This window comes from Emys orbicularis, chromosome 4 (genome assembly GCF_028017835.1).
Source record: "Emys orbicularis isolate rEmyOrb1 chromosome 4, rEmyOrb1.hap1, whole genome shotgun sequence".
Lineage (NCBI taxonomy): Eukaryota > Metazoa > Chordata > Testudines > Emydidae > Emys > Emys orbicularis.
Genome location: NC_088686.1, coordinates 7,855,750 through 7,873,068, shown reverse-complemented (window position 1 = coordinate 7,873,068; position 17,319 = coordinate 7,855,750). Strand labels below are relative to the sequence as shown.

Here is a 17,319-nt window from a genome sequence, read left to right as displayed (position 1 = left end):
AATTCCATCTGACTCATGGACAGGGAGCAGTGACTAATTGTATGAACAGCCAGCCTTCCTCAGCGTGCAGTTTATAACTTCTTTCCTATTCAAGAGCTGCTAGTTAAACAGCCGGGCAATGATTTTTCTTCCTCGCTCTTTGGTTGCTTTGTCTGAACATGGCCCTGTCCTCTACTCCTATGACCTGTATGTAATTGCTGTCTCCTCTACAGCTCGAATTCAGCAGCATTAAGACGGTGTCTAATCTATATTCTTCCATTTAGCAGCACTTCTTCATTGAGGTGCCAACCTGCTTCATTAGCAGGTCTCCAGGATGAGGTTTAAATTCTGATTAAATCTATTCCTGTCTCATCACACTCACAAGATCCAGTTGAGTTAGTGAGCAAACAGGGAACCAATTATCTTGTAAACAGATCTGGTCTTAGACTATTATAATAATCTTTGTCTAGAAGAAAGCATATTCGAAGGAATGCTTCTCTGTCAATGGTCATCTGCCTCTCATGGAGCTCCAGTGCTCTTATAGGTCTAAAAATACTCTGATATATTTGGAGCTGTACGGTCTTGAATTGTTGTGGAAGACCTGGCTTTCAACATCTTTTTTTAAGCAAGTGAGTTGTTGAAATTGGGGAAATCATTAACTGAAGATCTTGCAAACTGATAACCAGGGTTCAATGTAGAGATTACAAAACAGAGATGCCCAGGCTAACCTATGACTGTCAACATGAGCAGTTACTGGGATGTTAAAAAACTTGAAATAAAGCCTTTTACTGGTTGATGTTGCATGAAATTAAAAATGTAACCATGTAAAGATATCCTAAATGTTTCTTCTTATAGTCTTTTAGTTTTATTTAAAGTGAACATTAAGGGTCAGATTAGAGATGCCTGGTGTGGGTATAAGTGTCTTTGAATTTTCATGTGCAGTTACCATAACTGGACATGCAAGTCAGGCTTTGTGCCAGAGAACGCACAGAATTTTAGATGCCCAGTTTGCACATCAGCTCACAGACTCGGCATTTTTAAAGAAAATCTTCAGGCCTCTGTTCTGACAATCTGTCCCCGAATCTCTGAACAATGTGGTTCTCCAACTCTCCTGTGCGTGGATTCTCCCAAAGAAATCAGGCTCTCCAGCTAATGAACTTGGCAGCTCTTTGTGCATCTACAGATCAGCTGCCACAAAGCCTCATCCAAGAGCCATGTGAACAAATGATTAAACCAATTGTAATGGAATGTTAACCTGTATATACTGGTCAGCCACTAGGTGGCACAGTGTGTAAAATGCCTTATTTAAAGGAACCTCACCCAGACCTGCCTTCCTCAGCGTGCACAGTTTACAACTTCTTTAGTTAAACAGCAGGGCGGTGACTTTTGTTCCTAACTCTTTGGTTGCTTTGCCTTAACATGGCCCTGTCCTCTACTCCTATGTATTTAAAGCATCTTATGATGAACTCATCTGGTGTGTGCAAGCTCTGTAGCCAGGCCATATCTGGCACAGGAACGTGACATGGTGTCAGGAGTAAACTGAGAACAGAAATAGAAGGAAAACAGCAACAAAGGTTGCAGGATCTCATCAACATGCCACTCTTCAATGCCCCAGAGAACTTCAGCTTTAGCAAGCCGTCACGATGGATAGACTAAGCTGTATTTACAAGAGTATGAATTGCACACCAACGCCACAGTGAACCTGGAGATAATACAGGTATCGTCTTTAATTTGTGCTACGGGGAAGCAAGCAGAGCAGATCTTTAAATCCTTTGACTTTGTGACTGACTTCAGTAAAGATGACCGTGAAAGGGTTCTGGCTATGTTTGATGCATACTTTATGGAAGAGCATGTTTTCATCGGAGAATTCAAGAACCAGGAGAAATGTTGAATGTTTCATAAGAGCTCTGCGTACATTGGCTGACAACTGATTTTTGGGAATGCAAAGCATGAAACCATGAGATGGAGGCTGGTTATTGGGTTAACAGAAAGGAAAAACCTCTCAGCAGTGACCGTTGAAAGGAGAGCCACAGCTATACAGAGAGCAAAGCAGGCTGAGCTGCGGAGACAGCAAAACTTCTTAGAGCAACTGAAAATGAGCTTAGAAACTGTAAATGGACACTTCAGTGTTAAGTCATTCTCATAAAACCCCTGAGGCAAGGGGAGAGAACTCCCAGGCTAAGAGGGACAAATTCTACCAGGTCTGGGGAAAAAGTCCTATCCCAAGAGATGATGCGTGTCCAGCCAGAGGCACACCATGTAATACATGCTAAATGTCCGTATTTCCTGCAACTGTTTCGTGCACCAAAGCAGTCAGGGAGTTGACTCTCATTACAGACAATCAGGAGCCATTGTTTCTGGGCTCTATCGCTTGTGCTGACATAGAGGCTGCCTGGAGAGTGAAACTGAATATTCATAGCAAGATTATTGACTTCTGAATTGACTCAGGAACTGACATCACAGTCACCTCAGAAGGGACTTGCAATCAACTTCAACCCCTCCTGGAGCTGAAGTCATCTGGCACTGCTCTGACTTGCCCTGGATCTGAACTGCATGGGCCAGTTCAGCACAGAAAAAACTTACCAAGACAAAAGCTTTGCATTCAGTGTGTGAGTGATCAAAGACAGCCAGGCAACCATGATGGACCTAGTGAGAAAGATGGAAGAACTCAGTGGGGAGTTTGATGATATTGGACTCTTGAGAGGAGATCCAGTACAAAGCAAGTTGAGAGACAATGCTGAACTATACAGTGTACAAACACCCCTACTAGAGAGACCTTGGAAGAGACTAGTTGCAGATTTATGCAGATTCAGGGGACATTATTACCTGGTCATTGTGGAATATTCTTGAATGACATAACATGTTGCAGTGTCATTGAGAAGCTGAAATGCACTTTTGCTCACTTCGGTATTCCAAAACAACTGTGACGGACAACAGACCACAATTTACTGCAGCAGAATGCAAGTCCTTCTGAATAAAATATGATTTTGATCATATTACTAGCAGCCTACATTAGGCACAAGTGAATGGAGAGACCGAGACAGCCAAGAAAATCCTACAGCAGGAAGATGCATTCCTTGCTCTTCTGAGTTGCAGATCACCACCACCACCAGCCACTGGATATAGACCAGCACAACTCCTGAGGGGAAGCCGAAGGCAACTCAGATTCTTTTCCAAAGTTGGAACAGTAGTTCTGTCTCCGAAGTGGACAGACGTGAAGAGAGTAGTCCAGTTGAATAAAAAGGCTAAGGGAGTTTATGAACACTTCTACAACAGCCATCACGCCGAGAACTGCCAGGTCTAGAATCTGGTAACTTTGTTCATGTCAAATTGAATGGAGAAAATGGATGGACAACTCCAGCTGTTGTAAAAAGAGAATTTTGTACCCAGATCATGTGATTGAGAACAACAATGAAGAGTTCAACAGAAACTGTCAACTTCTTCTATGGTTTGTTCTGTTGATTGTTGAGGAACATACTCTACAGATGGCCGATGCAGAACAAAAAACAACACTCAAGGATTCCAAGTGAACCGCAGTCAGTCGTTGTAACTAATGGACAGCCTGATGACCATGTTACACATTCAGGCCATGTGATTAGAAAACAGTACGATTTAGAGACCGTTAACGGACTGATACATTGAACAGACTATCTCGCTGTCTTTGAGGTTTAAAAGTGTAAACGGTAGGAACGTAGAACTTGGAGGAGAGGGAATGGAATGCTAAAGTATAAAACGGTTCAGCCACTAGGAGGCACTGTGTGTAAAATACTGTATTTAAACAAACCTCAGCCATATCTGGCTGAGTATTAAAGGGTCTTCTGATGATCCCATCTGGTGTGTATAAGCAGAGACTGGTCAACAGGTTATCTGGTACTGGAACGTGGCACTGGAGTGTCCTTTACTGTCCATGGCTGCAGCACCCCTTTAATTTAGGGCTTTCTAAGATGGGGACCTCTTGGGAGGGCTTCCTTTGAAGTATGACCCATGGGAGGGCCAAGAGGCAGGGTGTGTGCTGAGGATCTGCTTAGTCATAACTTTTTAGGCGTTTATCAAAGGCATAAATGGGAGATGGAGGTCCTCTTTCCACTGGCTTTCGATGAAAGATGGGTGCCTAAGGTCTGCACCTAGGATATTGGGTCGGTATAACTAGGTTGCTCGGGTGTGAAAAAAGGACACCCCTGAGCGACACAGTTAAACCAACCTAACCCCCAGTGTAGTTACCGCAAAGTCAACAGGAGAATTCTCCTGTCGACCTAGCTACTGCCTCTCAGGGAGGTGGATTATTCCCATTGGCGTAGGGAGCATCTTCGCTGGAGCGCTGCAGCGGCACCGCTGGAGCATCTTAAGTGTAGATGAGCCCTAAGAGAACTCTCTGCCCCATGCGTTAAGTGCTCCCTCTTATGTGTTAAGGAATCATGCATGGGGTGTGTGTCTTTGTTGATCATTTAATTAGGCTATGTCTGCGCTACAGCCTATACCAGAAAAACTTATGTCACTCGGGTGTGAATATTCCACCCCACTGAGCGACATAAATTACACCGGCACATCGGCGAGAGAACCACTGGCAAAGAGCATCTTCGCCACATGCGGTGCAGCTGTAACTATAGACATGGCCTTATAGAATGCTTGCCAAACCCTGTATTATCTAGAAAGTGCTGCAGAAGGGAGAAGTAGACTGGAAAATAAGAATGCAATAGTTGAGGGGGAAGTGAAGCAAACCAGGAGTGTCCACATAAGACGATAAATCCAGAGTCCCCTAGATGCCAGTCAGTGCATGGCCAGAGCCTCCCCCAGATTTGTCCAAAGTTATCCCCCTTATTGCCCTTCATCTTCAACAGGTCCATGGGTATCTATTTGCTTCCTGCATCCTGTGCCACTGAGCTCCTGTGACCTAGCGCTGTCTGACCTTGTTACACGGCTAGAGATAAGGGTATAGAAGAGGGGTAATAGCAAAAGCCACTGGTAATAATACAATTAGATTGTAGCTCTCTTGTCTTACTGACCAAAACTGACACCTAATCAGGCTGAGGATCAGATTAAGTAGAAGACTTCTGCTCCCTTGTCTTTTGCATGATGTGACAGAATGACCAACCAGACCTTTTGCTCCAGCCATGGGGTGAGAGAGAACATTTGCTCTTCTGCAGCGCAGCAGGGAAGGGTCTGATGACACTGTGAAATGTGCAGTTGATATAACCACCATATACTGCATTACCTTAGTGCATTGTAGTGTTTAAGGTAGTTGTCTGCAGCATAGACGTATTGCTGTTGCCCAGAGTTTGCTTCAATTAAGAGATGAGGGGGGGAGGGGTAAAAGTCCCCCCCGTCCCCATATTAAACATTTTTTACCAAAATAAAATGTAAAAATAGCTGCTACTTCCCTTCCTCTTCTCTCATGTCCCAGGTTAGCAGAGGTACAAAGACAGTGTAGAGACTACACTGGCATAATTCAGGGTATGTCTACACTTACATTTTATAGTGCTCTAACTTGCTAGCTATGGGGTGTGAAAAATCACCCCCCTGAGCGCAGCAAGTCTGAGCGCTTTAAAGCGCTCGTGTAGACAGGCTCCCAGCGCTCGGAGTGAATCCCCTCGTGGAGGTGTATTACCAGGAGCACGCGACCACACTTGCACTTCAAAGCGCTGCCACGGGAGCGTTCCCACGGCAGCGCTTCGAGGTTTCCAGTGTAGACATATCCTTAGGGCTGGTCTACAATGGGGGGGGGGGGGGAAATCGATCCAAGATACGCAACTTCAGTTACATGAATAGCGTAGCTGAAGTCGAAGTATCTTGGATCGAATTACCTGGGGTCCAGACGGCGCGGGATCGACGGCCGCGGCTCCCCCGTCGACTGCGCTACCGCCGCTCGCTCTGGTGGAGTTCCGGAGTCGACGGTGAGCGCGTTCGGGGATCGATATATCACGTCTTAACGAGACGCGATATATCGATCCCGGATAAATCGATTGCTACCAGCAGATACGGCGGGTAGTGAAGACGTACCCTTAGTCTTCCAATTCTTTGAGTCCCAACTGCCATGTCCCTTTCACAGTGGCAAACGCCCTATTTCTATAAAAGATGAGTGAGTTCCAATTGTCCGCATATATTGAGTCTACTTACCCTTGATATTAAGTTTTCGGCAGTAGGCCAGTGATATGCAGAGTTGCCTTCCACTGTTAATACTGGAAAATAACACACAAACACACACACCCTTTTTTGTTCCATTCTGAAATGAATCAAATGCTGAGAGAAACACACAGCTCCAAGGAATAATCTGAAGCACGAATGTTTTTAAAAATCCCCACCCTCATCCCACCCCCCGGGTTTTCCTAGGACTGTGCTCAATATTGGTAAAACCATCAGTGAACAAAAAAGCAGCCCTATTCTTTCCAGGATTCAGTAACTTCTTCACAATTCTCTGTACTCTTTAGGCCTCATCCCAGTATCTAAATCGGAAGCAAGAACTGAGGCATTTTTCTCTGGTTGTCTTTGACCCATTACAGCCCTGAGTCCACTTATTAGATTTCTCTAACTTATTCATACGCTTCCCATTCACTTTTACGTTCGTGGGCTGGCTTCCTAGCAAAGAGAAACCTGCGGGGCACAGTCTGAGCCCAGGGCAGTTGGTTCGGGCTTGTGTGACTGGGTCTGCAGAGCTAAAAACAGCAGTAGGTGCCTGGGCTCCAAGACTTCCCCCCACACACACGCTGGGTTTGAGTCCAGGCGCCATCTACGCTGCTGTTTTTAGCCTTGCAGCCTGAGGCCCACGAGCCAGTCAGTTGACCCGGGCTCTGAGACTCTGCACCATGCGTTTTTCTTTGCAGCCCAGACATACCCTAAGAGCCCTCCAACTCAATCCAAACACTTGGATGTACACGCTCTATTCCGTGCCCTAAAAATATCACACCTTCAATCCCAAATGTTTCCTTGTTGCATTCGTGCAAACGGTGGCATTTAGTTCGTTTGCTTCGCCTTGCACAAGGTGCGGGTAAAAATGGTTCTGTTTAACTATCCCCCTTCTAGGTGGAAGAAGCCGACGACTGGCTTAGACACGGCAACCCCTGGGAGAAAGCCCGTCCCGAGTACATGCTGCCTGTCCACTTTTATGGAAGAGTGGAACACACCAAGAGTGGACTGAAGTGGGTCGATACGCAGGTACTGACGTGAGCTGGGTCGTGCACAGGCACTCATGAGCTGTCGAAGAAGGAAATGCATCCTTTTTTTTCCCCCATAAGCTAGAAACTTTGAGTATTTTATCCTGAAAGAAAACTTCCCGCAGTTCCAGTGCAGGAAAACTGATGCCTGTCGTTCCTTTGCTGTTGTTTAAGGGACACTGTGGCTTGCCAGTAGAGTGGTCTGTTTAGGAAGGATATAAACTGGGATAAATCTGAGGTGGCACCGCCATCTTGGTGGCTTATTCCTTCCATAAACTGCAAGGCAGCTCAACGCAACAGATCTGTGATTACGCCTGAATTCTATTGCAGCTCTTCTTGGCCCTCCTTAACCTGGGATCCTCTTTCGAGTTCAATACAAAGTCTGTGGAAACTGCCACAGAGCTTTGAACGTCCCACCTGCATTTAATGGCCAGTTTAAAGTGGGGCAATTATATGGTGGCAGCCTGCCACCAGATGAAGAAGCTGTAGATGTCTGGGGGGAAGTGGAGGTGGGGAAAGATATTTCTTTAGAAACTGCTCTACATGAAGGTTAAAAAAAATCTTATTACTTAATGTAATTAGTAGAAATGGAGGAAGTTAGTAAGATTCAGCAGGTTGTAAAGTAGCGTTCTTTTATTACTTGTGTGTTTTCATAGCGTCCTTCAGCATATTTGTTCAGCTGTTTATGTCCACGGAAATGAACTGACGCTCTGTACTGTGGTCAGAAAAGAAGTCTGCAAGATGCAGCACATTCGTGTTGCTGACAGGAAACGAGCCATAATTATCTAAGAGACCACAGCTGAGCGAAGGCTGGCCTTGTAAAGAAATTAACCAAACATTTTAAAGTGCCTCCTAGCCCTGGCCTTGCAGTCTGGGCTGATACCAGTACTGGGAGTGGGAATGAAAACTTCACCTTCACCCCTGAGCACAAACAACCCTGGCAAAATATCTAGTGAGCTAGTAATGGGCAAACCTCTGACCAGGCCTCCGTGCTGGTAACTGCTCAGCCTACAGATACCATATGGAGTGTCCTGTGCTGACAGTGCAATCTGTCTGTGTGGAGCTGGCAGGGAAATTGGGGGTTCCCCAGACACCCCATCTTCAGATCGAAGTCTGAGCAACTTCTCTTTGCAGGCTGGAGGGGATGAGTGCTGATTAGCATTCTAGCACTTTCCAAAATATAGATGGTTGCAATGGGTGTATAAGGGCAGGGAGCAATGTTCCCAAGCATATTTCTAGAATATATTCTACACCCCCCCCTTTTAAGGTGTAAATGAGTGATTCCTATTGCTGTAGTTGGAGACCTAATTGCAAATTCTCCCTTTTAAGGAGCTGTCCGTATTCAACCTGGTTAGCCATAACTTGCTTTTCTAACTCTATTTCTAACAGGTTTTTGTGCATTTCAAGCACGATATCGTTATGGCAATCTTTTCAGGTTTTTTTAAGTTAGCAAGAGAATCCCAAAAATGTTCTGAGCAACAAATAATTTGTATACTTAGTGGTGACAAACAGACTATTAAGGGCCCAATCCACAGCCCGTTGAAGTCAGTGGAAAGACACTTACTGACGCCATTGGGCTTTGAATTCCATGTCGTTTCAACATACGCTTTCCGTGGGCCTGATCCATTGCTCTTTGAAGTCAATGGGAATCCTTTTATTGACTTCAGCTGGTTTTGGTTTTGGTCAGGCCCCATGTGTAGCCTTGACCGACATATCTAAGGGTGTGCTGTGTTTCTGGGAATAGTAGGAATATCGCAGGAAGTCACGCTTTAATTCCAGCCTCTCCTCTATAAAAGACCTCCAAATCTGGCTCACCACAGGTCATACTGTAACCCCTGTGTAATAGGTGGTCCTTGCCTTGCCCTACGATACCCCTGTGCCTGGATATATGAATAACACCGTCAACACCATGAGGCTGTGGTCTGCTCGGGCACCTAATGACTTCAACCTCCGAGACTGTGAGTACCTCTTCTGTGAAGTATTCGCTTCTGTCTGAATCTCCCCACATCTGAGGCCGATCGCATGCTTTGCAGTGAGGGGGGAAGAGGAGGGGGGCTGCCAGGGAGAGTAGTGAAATGACATGGATGATAGAATGCTGCTGGGACAAGGACTGGAACTTACTATTTAACCATCTATAAATGGAAGTTACTGTGGGGGGAGGTAGTCAAGGAGGAAGGATCCAGTTTGAATAGCCCAGTAACCGGGCCTGCTCCTGACTCACCTGTTTTGACAGTCAAGCTTGTGTTGCTTTATTGTCCAATTCCCCCATCTTTCTGTAATTCCTCTGACTGTTCTTAGCTGTGTGCAACCCATCAAGCCTCTTGTGCAATGTGCGCTTGCACTGACTCAACCCTTCCCTTGTAGTTAACGTTGGAGATTACATTCAAGCCGTCTTGGATAGAAATTTGGCTGAGAACATATCACGTGTCCTCTATCCGAACGATAACGTAAGTCATCCAAAAACTGCTAAAGGTTTCACTGCTTGAGGCTGTTGCTCGTTCCAGTTTGACTAATTAGCTGAAGCAAAACCTCCTCATGCCCAGACAGGGCAACAGATTACTCCTGCTCTCAGTGCCAGACTACTGGAGCAGTGGGCATATCAGAAACGTACCAACAAAAGAACAATACCTCCATGCACTGTGGGCAGCGAACATTGAGCAGTTTCAATCAGCATCACTTCATGGTTTTCTTATGTTAGCCTGATACGATGTTGGGGTTCCAAACACTGCAGAGGAGTATTTTAAAATATTCATTGCAAAGGGGAATGGGGGGTTAAAACCATCTAAGAAATTTAGGAGCACAAGTTCTACTGAAGGCTGTGACTTGTACTCCTAAATCACGTGGGCACTCGAAAACACCACCCGACATTTTAAAGAGAAATGAAGTTATGTATGTTGTAAAAGGCTGTCTTTCATAAACCCTGAATTTTTGTGACTAATTTGATCTGACAAGGCCCTTTAAAGAGAGAAATCAACAAATCCGGTTTAAGGAATACTTCTTAGGCTAGGTCTACACTGCAGCGGGGGTCCGACCTAAGATACGCAACTTCAGCTACGTGAATACCGTAGCTGAAGTTGCGTATTTTAGGTCGGCTTACCTGGCGGTGAGGACGCGGGAAAGTCGACCGCTGCCGCCGACTCCGCTGCCGCCTCTTGCCGAGGTGGATTTCCGGAGTCGACGGCAGAGCGATCAGGGATCGATTTTACCGCGGCTTCACTAGACGCGGTAAGTCGATCCCCGAAAAACCGATTGCTACCCGCCGGATCGGTGGGTAGTGAAGACAAAGCCTTAAATCCAAAAACAGTCAGGCTGATGATGCTCCAGCTGAACTCACCCAAGGTCAAAAAATGGCATGAGGTTAAATTCATTGTTCCTTTGCTATTAGTGTGTATTGGGTCACTTTTGTTTTGAAGCCTAATATTAGGCACCCGATTTTGAAAATGTTGGCCTAAGATCTGTTTGGCTTCCTATGTGTTTCATTGCCAGAACTCCCTTTAACTGCCTCAAAGCAGAGAACTGGCTCAAGTAGGGATGGGATTTGACATGCTGTCCAAGTAAGGCATGCTGGTGCCCTGCTCATGTACGCCTAGGAGTGTGAAGAGTTACTTCCCACCTCAGTTCAGCACAAGGAGTCAGTAGTTACAGGTTAAAACCAATCGCGGGGATTATAACACTGAAAAGAATCCGTACAAATGAACTTTCTTCTCGTCCTTTTCTCCTTTTCCCTTTGGCGATTTCACGCACTGAAGGTAAGGAAAAACAAACTGGACAGCTTCCTTCTTTCTAGTCAGGTTCAGTTTTTCATTCTTCTGCATTGGCACAATGCTGCAATGTTGAAGTTGCAAATGCTGCTGGGGAAATACCAAAACCAAAAAGTAATGTCATCTTTTAAAAAAAAAAAAATTATTTTTTTGAGCAAATTACCTAGGAAGAAGTCCTTTTAAAACCAGTCAATTTGACTGGGTTGCATAGTACAAATGTCAAGTATCAGAGGGGTAGTCATGTTAGTCTGGATCTGTAAAAAGTGACAGAGTCCTGGGGCACCTTATAGACTAACAGAAGTATTGGAGCATGAGCTTTCGTGGGTGAATACTGACTTCATCAAACACATGCTCCAATACACGCATCTGATGAAGTGGGTATTCACCCACGAAAGCTTATGCTCCAATACTTCTGTTAGTCTATAAGGTGCCACAAGACTCTGTCGCATAGTACAAATGGTATTCAGCAAGACAGCACTGTAAGGTTAGAACAACCCAGATCAATTAAGCTCAAACCAACTGAGAATTCAGCCCTGTTTGTATTGCATCTGTCCCTTAAAGGTTCAGATTGTGTAGCATTCCTGTCTGTTCTTGCTTGTAGTTTTTCGAAGGCAAAGAGTTGCGACTGAAGCAGGAGTACTTTGTTGTGGCTGCCACCCTCCAGGATATCATCCGACGTTTCAAAGCATCCAAATTTGGAAGCACGGAAAGCGTTCGAACTATGTTTGATTCTTTTCCAGATCAGGTAAACATCACGGGATAATGGCCGAGTGAAGTCTGTAATGATTGAGTTTCAAAGCATGCTTTCCACTTCCTCATAAATGTTTTGGTGGTGAGGACCAAGTGGTCCTCTCAGGATCTGATATGATATTTCCTAGACTAAGAACTCGCTTTCAAACCACCCAGCTTCAATGGAGGGAACAAATTCGTGGAAAGATAGCACATTTGATGTGTCTCGAAGCAGTTAGCTGAGAGGCAAACTGAAGGATTACAGGTTTGGTTGCTTGAATTTTGTATTATTTTTATAGGTAGCGATACAGCTGAATGACACTCATCCTGCACTGGCCATTCCCGAATTGATGAGGGTTTTTGTGGACATTGAAAAACTGCCATGGACTAAGGTTTGGAAAATCATCTCTGTGCTTTTTCTGTTTCCTGTGACAGAGAATACCAAACGTTGCAAACATAGCCTTGCTAAAGAGCAACTGTCTAGATAATCCCTTAATTTTCTCATGGTGTATGATATATAATATTGACAAGCTTCTTGGATTTACCCCTGTAATCTAGCTAAACTGTGATCAAGACCACAAAGTTGAAGAAAGTGATAGGTAGCAGGCCTTGTCAGTACAGCTTTAGGGACTTACGGAGGCCAATTTTGTAACTGTGTATTTCAAGTTTATCTTTAAGTTGTAAAACGTTTTATAGATTCATAGATTCTAGGACTGGAAGGGACCTCGAGAGGTCATCGAGTCCAGTCCCCTGCCCTCATGGCAGGACTAAATACTGTCTAGACCATCCCTGATAGACATTTATCTAACCTACTCTTAAATATCTCCAGAGATGGAGATTCCACAACCTCCCTAGGCAATTTATTCCAGTGTTTAACCACCCTGACAGTTAGGAACTTTTTCCTAATGTCCAACCTAAACCTCCCTTGCTGCAGTTTAAGCCCATTGCTTCTTGTTCTGTCCTTAGAGACTAAGGTGAACAAGTTTTCTCCCTCCTCCTTATGACACCCTTTTAGATACCTGAAAACTGCTATCATGTCCCCTCTGTCTTCTCTTTTCCAAACTAAACAAACCCAATTCTTTCAGCCTTTCTTCATAGGTCATGTTCTCAAGACCTTTAATCATTCTTGTTGCTCTTCTCTGGACCCTCTCCAATTTCTCCACATCTTTCTTGAAATGCGGTGCCCAGAACTGGACACACTACTCCAGTTGAGGCCTAACCTGCGCAGAGTAGAGCGGAAGAATGACTTCTCGTGTCTTGCTCACAACACACCTGTTAACACATCCCAGAATCATGTTTGCTTTTTTGTTTGTTTGTTTGTTTTGCAACAGCATCACACTGTTGACTCATATTTAGCTTGTGGTCCACTATAACCCCTAGATCCCTTTCTGCCGTACTCCTTCCTAGACAGTCTCTTCCCATTCTGTATGTGTGAAACTGATTTTTCCTTCCTAAGTGGAGCACTTTGCATTTGTCTTTGCTAAACTTCATCCTGTTTACCTCAGACCATTTCTCCAATTTGTCCAGATCATTTTGAATTATGACCCTATCCTCCAAAGCAGTTGCAATCCCTCCTAGTTTGGTATCATCTGCAAACTTAATAAGCGTACTTTCTACGCCAATATCTAAGTCGTTAATGAAGATATTGAACAGAGCCCAAAACAGACCCCTGCGGAACCCCACTCGTTATGCCTTTCCAGCAGGATTGGGAACCATTAATAACAACTCTCTGAGTACGGTTATCCAGCCAGTTATGCACTCACCTTATAGTAGCCCCATCTAAATTGTATTTGCCTAGTTTATCGATAAGAATATCATGCGAGACCATATCAAATGCCTTACTAAAGTCTAGGTATACCACATCCACAGCTTCTCCCTTATCCACAAGACTCGTTATCCTATCGAAGAAAGCTATCAGATTGGTTTGACATGATTTGTTCTTTACAAATCCATGCTGGCTGTTCCCTAACACCTTACCACCTTCCAAGTGTTTGCAGATGATTTCCTTAATTACTTGCTCCATTATCTTCCCTGGCACAGAAGTTAAACTAACTGGTCTGTAGTTTCCTGGGTTGTTTTTATTTCCCTTTTTATAGATGGGCACTATATTTGCCCTTTTCCAGTCTTCTGGAATCTCTCCCGTCTCCCATGATTTTCCAAAGATAATCGCTAGAGGCTCAGATACCTCCTCTATTAGCTCCTTGAGTATTCTAGGATGCATTTCATCAGGCCCTGGTGACTTGCAGGCATCTAACTTTTCTAAGTGATTTTTAACTTGTTCTTTTTTTATTTTATCTGCTAAACCTACCCCCTTCCCATTAGCATTCACTATGTTAGGCATTCCTTCAGACTTCTCGGTGAAGACCGAAACAAAGAAGTCATTAAGCATCTCTGCCATTTCCAAGTTTCCTGTTACTGTTTCTCCCTCTTCACTAAGCAGTGGGCCTACCCTGTCTTTGGTCTTCCTCTTGCTTCTAATGTATTGATAAAGTCGTCTTGTTTCCCTTTATTCCTGTAGCTAGTTTGAGCTCATTTTGTGCCTTTGCCTTTCTAATCTTGCCCCTGCATTCCTGTGTTGTTTGCCTATATTCATCCTTTGTAATCTGTCCTAGTTTCCATTTTTTGTATGACTCCTTTTTATTTTTTAGATCATGCAAGATCTCGTGGTTAAGCCAAGGTGGTCTTTTGCCACATTTTCTATCTTTCCTAACCAGCGGAACAGCTTGCTTTTGGGCCCTTAATAGTATCCTTTTGAAAAACTGCCAACTCTCCTCAGTTGTTTTTCCCCTCAGGCTTGATTTCCATGGGACCTTACCTATCAGCTCTCTGATCTTACCAAAATCCGCCTTCCTGAAATCCATTGTCTCTATTTTGCTGTACTCCCTTCTCCCCTTCCTTAGAATTGTAAACTCTATGATTTCATGATCACTTTCACACAAGCTGCCTTCTACTTTCAAATTCTCAATGAGTTCCTCCCTATTTGTTAAAATCAAGTCTAGAACAGCTTCCCCCCTAGTAGCTTTTTCAACCTTCTGAAATAAAAAGTTGTCTGCAATGCAGTCCAAGAATTTGTTGGATAGTTTGTGCCCTGCTGTGTTATTTTTCCCAACATATATTTGGATAGTTGAAGTCCCCCATCACCACCAAATCTTGGGCTTTGGCTGATTTTGTTAGTTGTTTAAAAAAAGCCTCATCCACCTCTTCCACCTGGTTAGGTGGCCTGTAGTAGACTCCTAGCATGACATCACCCTTGTTTTTTACCCCTTTTAGCCTAACCCAGAGACTCTCAACACTTCCGTCTCCTATGTCCATCTCCACCTCAGTCCAAGTGTGTACATTTTTAATATATAAGGCAACACCTGCTCCCTTTTTCCCTTGTCTATCCTTCCTGAGCAAGCTGTACCCATCCACACCAACATTCCAATCATGTGTATTATCCCACCAAGTTTTCAGTGATGCCAACAATGTCATAGTTGTATTTATTTATTAGCACTTCCAGTTCTTCCTGCTTATTACCCATACTTCTCGCATTTGTATATAGGCATCTAAGATACTGGTTTGATCTTGCCTCCCAGTTTTGCCCTGACCCTCCTTTCTCTCTGCCATTATAGCCCACGCTCCCTCTTGTTTCCGACCCGTCTCCATGTTCTCCACTTACCCATGGGCTTTGCTCACCTGTCCCCATCGAACCTAGTTTAAAGCCCTCCTCACTAGGTTAGCCAGTCTGTGTCCAAATAGGATCTTTCCCCTCCTCGAAAAGTGAACGCCATCTCTGCCTAGCAGTCCTTCCTCGAATAGCATCCCGTGGTCGAGGAAGAGGAAGCCAAAGCCCTCCTGGCGACACCATCTTCGCAGCCAAGCATTCACCTCCATGATGCATCTGTCTCTGCCCGGGCCCCTACCTTTGACAGGAAGAATCGAAGAGAATACCACCTGCGCTCCAAACTCCTTCACCCGTACTCCCAGAGCCCTGTAGTCACTCTTGATCTGCTCAGTGTCACACCTCGCAGTATCATTTGTGCCCACATGGATGAGTAGCATGGGGTAGTAGTCAGAGGGCTGGATAATCCTCAACAATGCCTCCGTAATATTTTGGATACGGGCCCCCGACAGGCAGCATACCTCCCGAGATGAAATGTCAGGGCAACAGATGGGCGCCTCCATCCCCCTCAGCAGAGAGTCTCCAACCACCACTACCCTAAGTTTCCTATTCGCAGTGGTGGCAGCAGACCTCCCAGCCTTAGGGGTATGAGGCTTCTCCTCCTTTACTGTAGGGGGTGATTCCTTCTTTCCTGTATCAAGAAGAGCATAACAGTTACCTATTACCACAGCGGGAGGGTTCGGATCAGGGGTGGAGCACTGCCTGCTGCCAGAAGTAACCAGCTGCCAGTGTCCACCCTGAGCCATCTCCTTCTCCACCAGTGGTTTATCAGCAGTCCTGTGTACTGGGACAGCTACCTCAGCTGTCTCCACATGGAACTGTCCAGGAATTGCTCATGGATTCGGCTGCTCTTCAACCTAGCCACCTCCTCCTGTAGCTCTCCCAACTGCTGCCTGAGAGATTCCACCAGTAGGCACCTTTCACGTTGGATGGTGTCGTCCCCGTCCCCCCCCCGCCCCCCCCAGCCTGGATATCAGTAAGTGGAAATTGCAAGTTACAGTCTCTGCAAAACCACACCAGGATCTGGGTAGAAGCATCCATGCTCAGGCACTCTGTCTGGCTACAGGCGCAGGTGGAGGAGACAGAAGCAGTGCTGGCACAGGTGTTGCGGGTAAGCCTCCCTCTGTCAAACTCCCTCTCAAACTCCCCTGTCTGCAGCCCCCTGTCTGCTGAAAGGGTGGTTTAAGCAAGAAGTTTTGAATGTAGTTTGGTTTATAGGTTTTAAGGGGAATAAAGGGAAACAGACAGAACCGGCAAGGGACCCCCGCTCCTTCCCAACTCCCTTGCGAAACTCCCTGTTAGCAACCCCTGGTCGCTTGTGCGCTGCTTTATAAAGCCCTGGCCTGTGTGAATGCCCCGCCCACTGATTAAGGCTCAGCCAATTACCAGAGGCTTCAAACTTTCAGACCTTCCTTTGAAGCTCACAGCTTCCAACTGCCAGCCACAGCACACGGTCCTTCAAACAAACAGACTGACAAACACAAGCTCAGCACACAGCAAGTAACCCCCAAACACACACTACAGACAGTCACTTACCCCAAGGGTGCCGTATTGCTCCTCCTTCACCTGGAGAACTCCCTTGCGAAACTCCCTGTTAGCAGCCCCTGTTCGCAAAAGCGTAAGGTTTCTGCTATAAAAGAATGGATCTGTTCAGAAATCAATAAAATAAATTACTACTGAAGAGGTAGTAGCCCTACATTTTCAAGAGTCTAACACTTTTGCATGTGTCAACATCAGATCTATAGATATAGATATACCTTTATTTTTATATATATATAAAAAATATGCACAAGTTGGGTTGCATATGCACAAGTGCATACACAAATCCTCACACTGCGCTTGCTCAGTGGGTGTGGCACACATGCCAGTCAGATGTTCACCGATGTGTGTATTCTTTATACGTACTCTTCCGACCACTTCTCTTGTGGCACTTGTAAGCTAACTGACTACCAAACATTTGGAAACTGAATCCTTTCCTGTGCAGTACAAAGCCATCTATGCAAAGATGCTCATTCTATAATATGGTAACAGCCTGTTAAAT

The 17,319-nt window shown here is 45.1% G+C and overlaps 1 protein-coding gene across 1 annotated transcript in view; it reads left to right on the top strand.

Moving 5' to 3' along the window:
• PYGL (glycogen phosphorylase L) overlaps positions 1-17,319 on the top strand; it is a 41,817-nt gene that overhangs the window by 12,284 nt on the left and 12,214 nt on the right. The window contains exons 6-10 of the mRNA XM_065404246.1: positions 6,997-7,128; positions 8,974-9,085; positions 9,492-9,574; positions 11,490-11,633; positions 11,917-12,009. Of these exons, the coding sequence (XP_065260318.1) occupies positions 6,997-7,128; positions 8,974-9,085; positions 9,492-9,574; positions 11,490-11,633; positions 11,917-12,009 (564 nt within the window). The remainder of the gene's footprint in view (positions 1-6,996; positions 7,129-8,973; positions 9,086-9,491; positions 9,575-11,489; positions 11,634-11,916; positions 12,010-17,319) is intronic.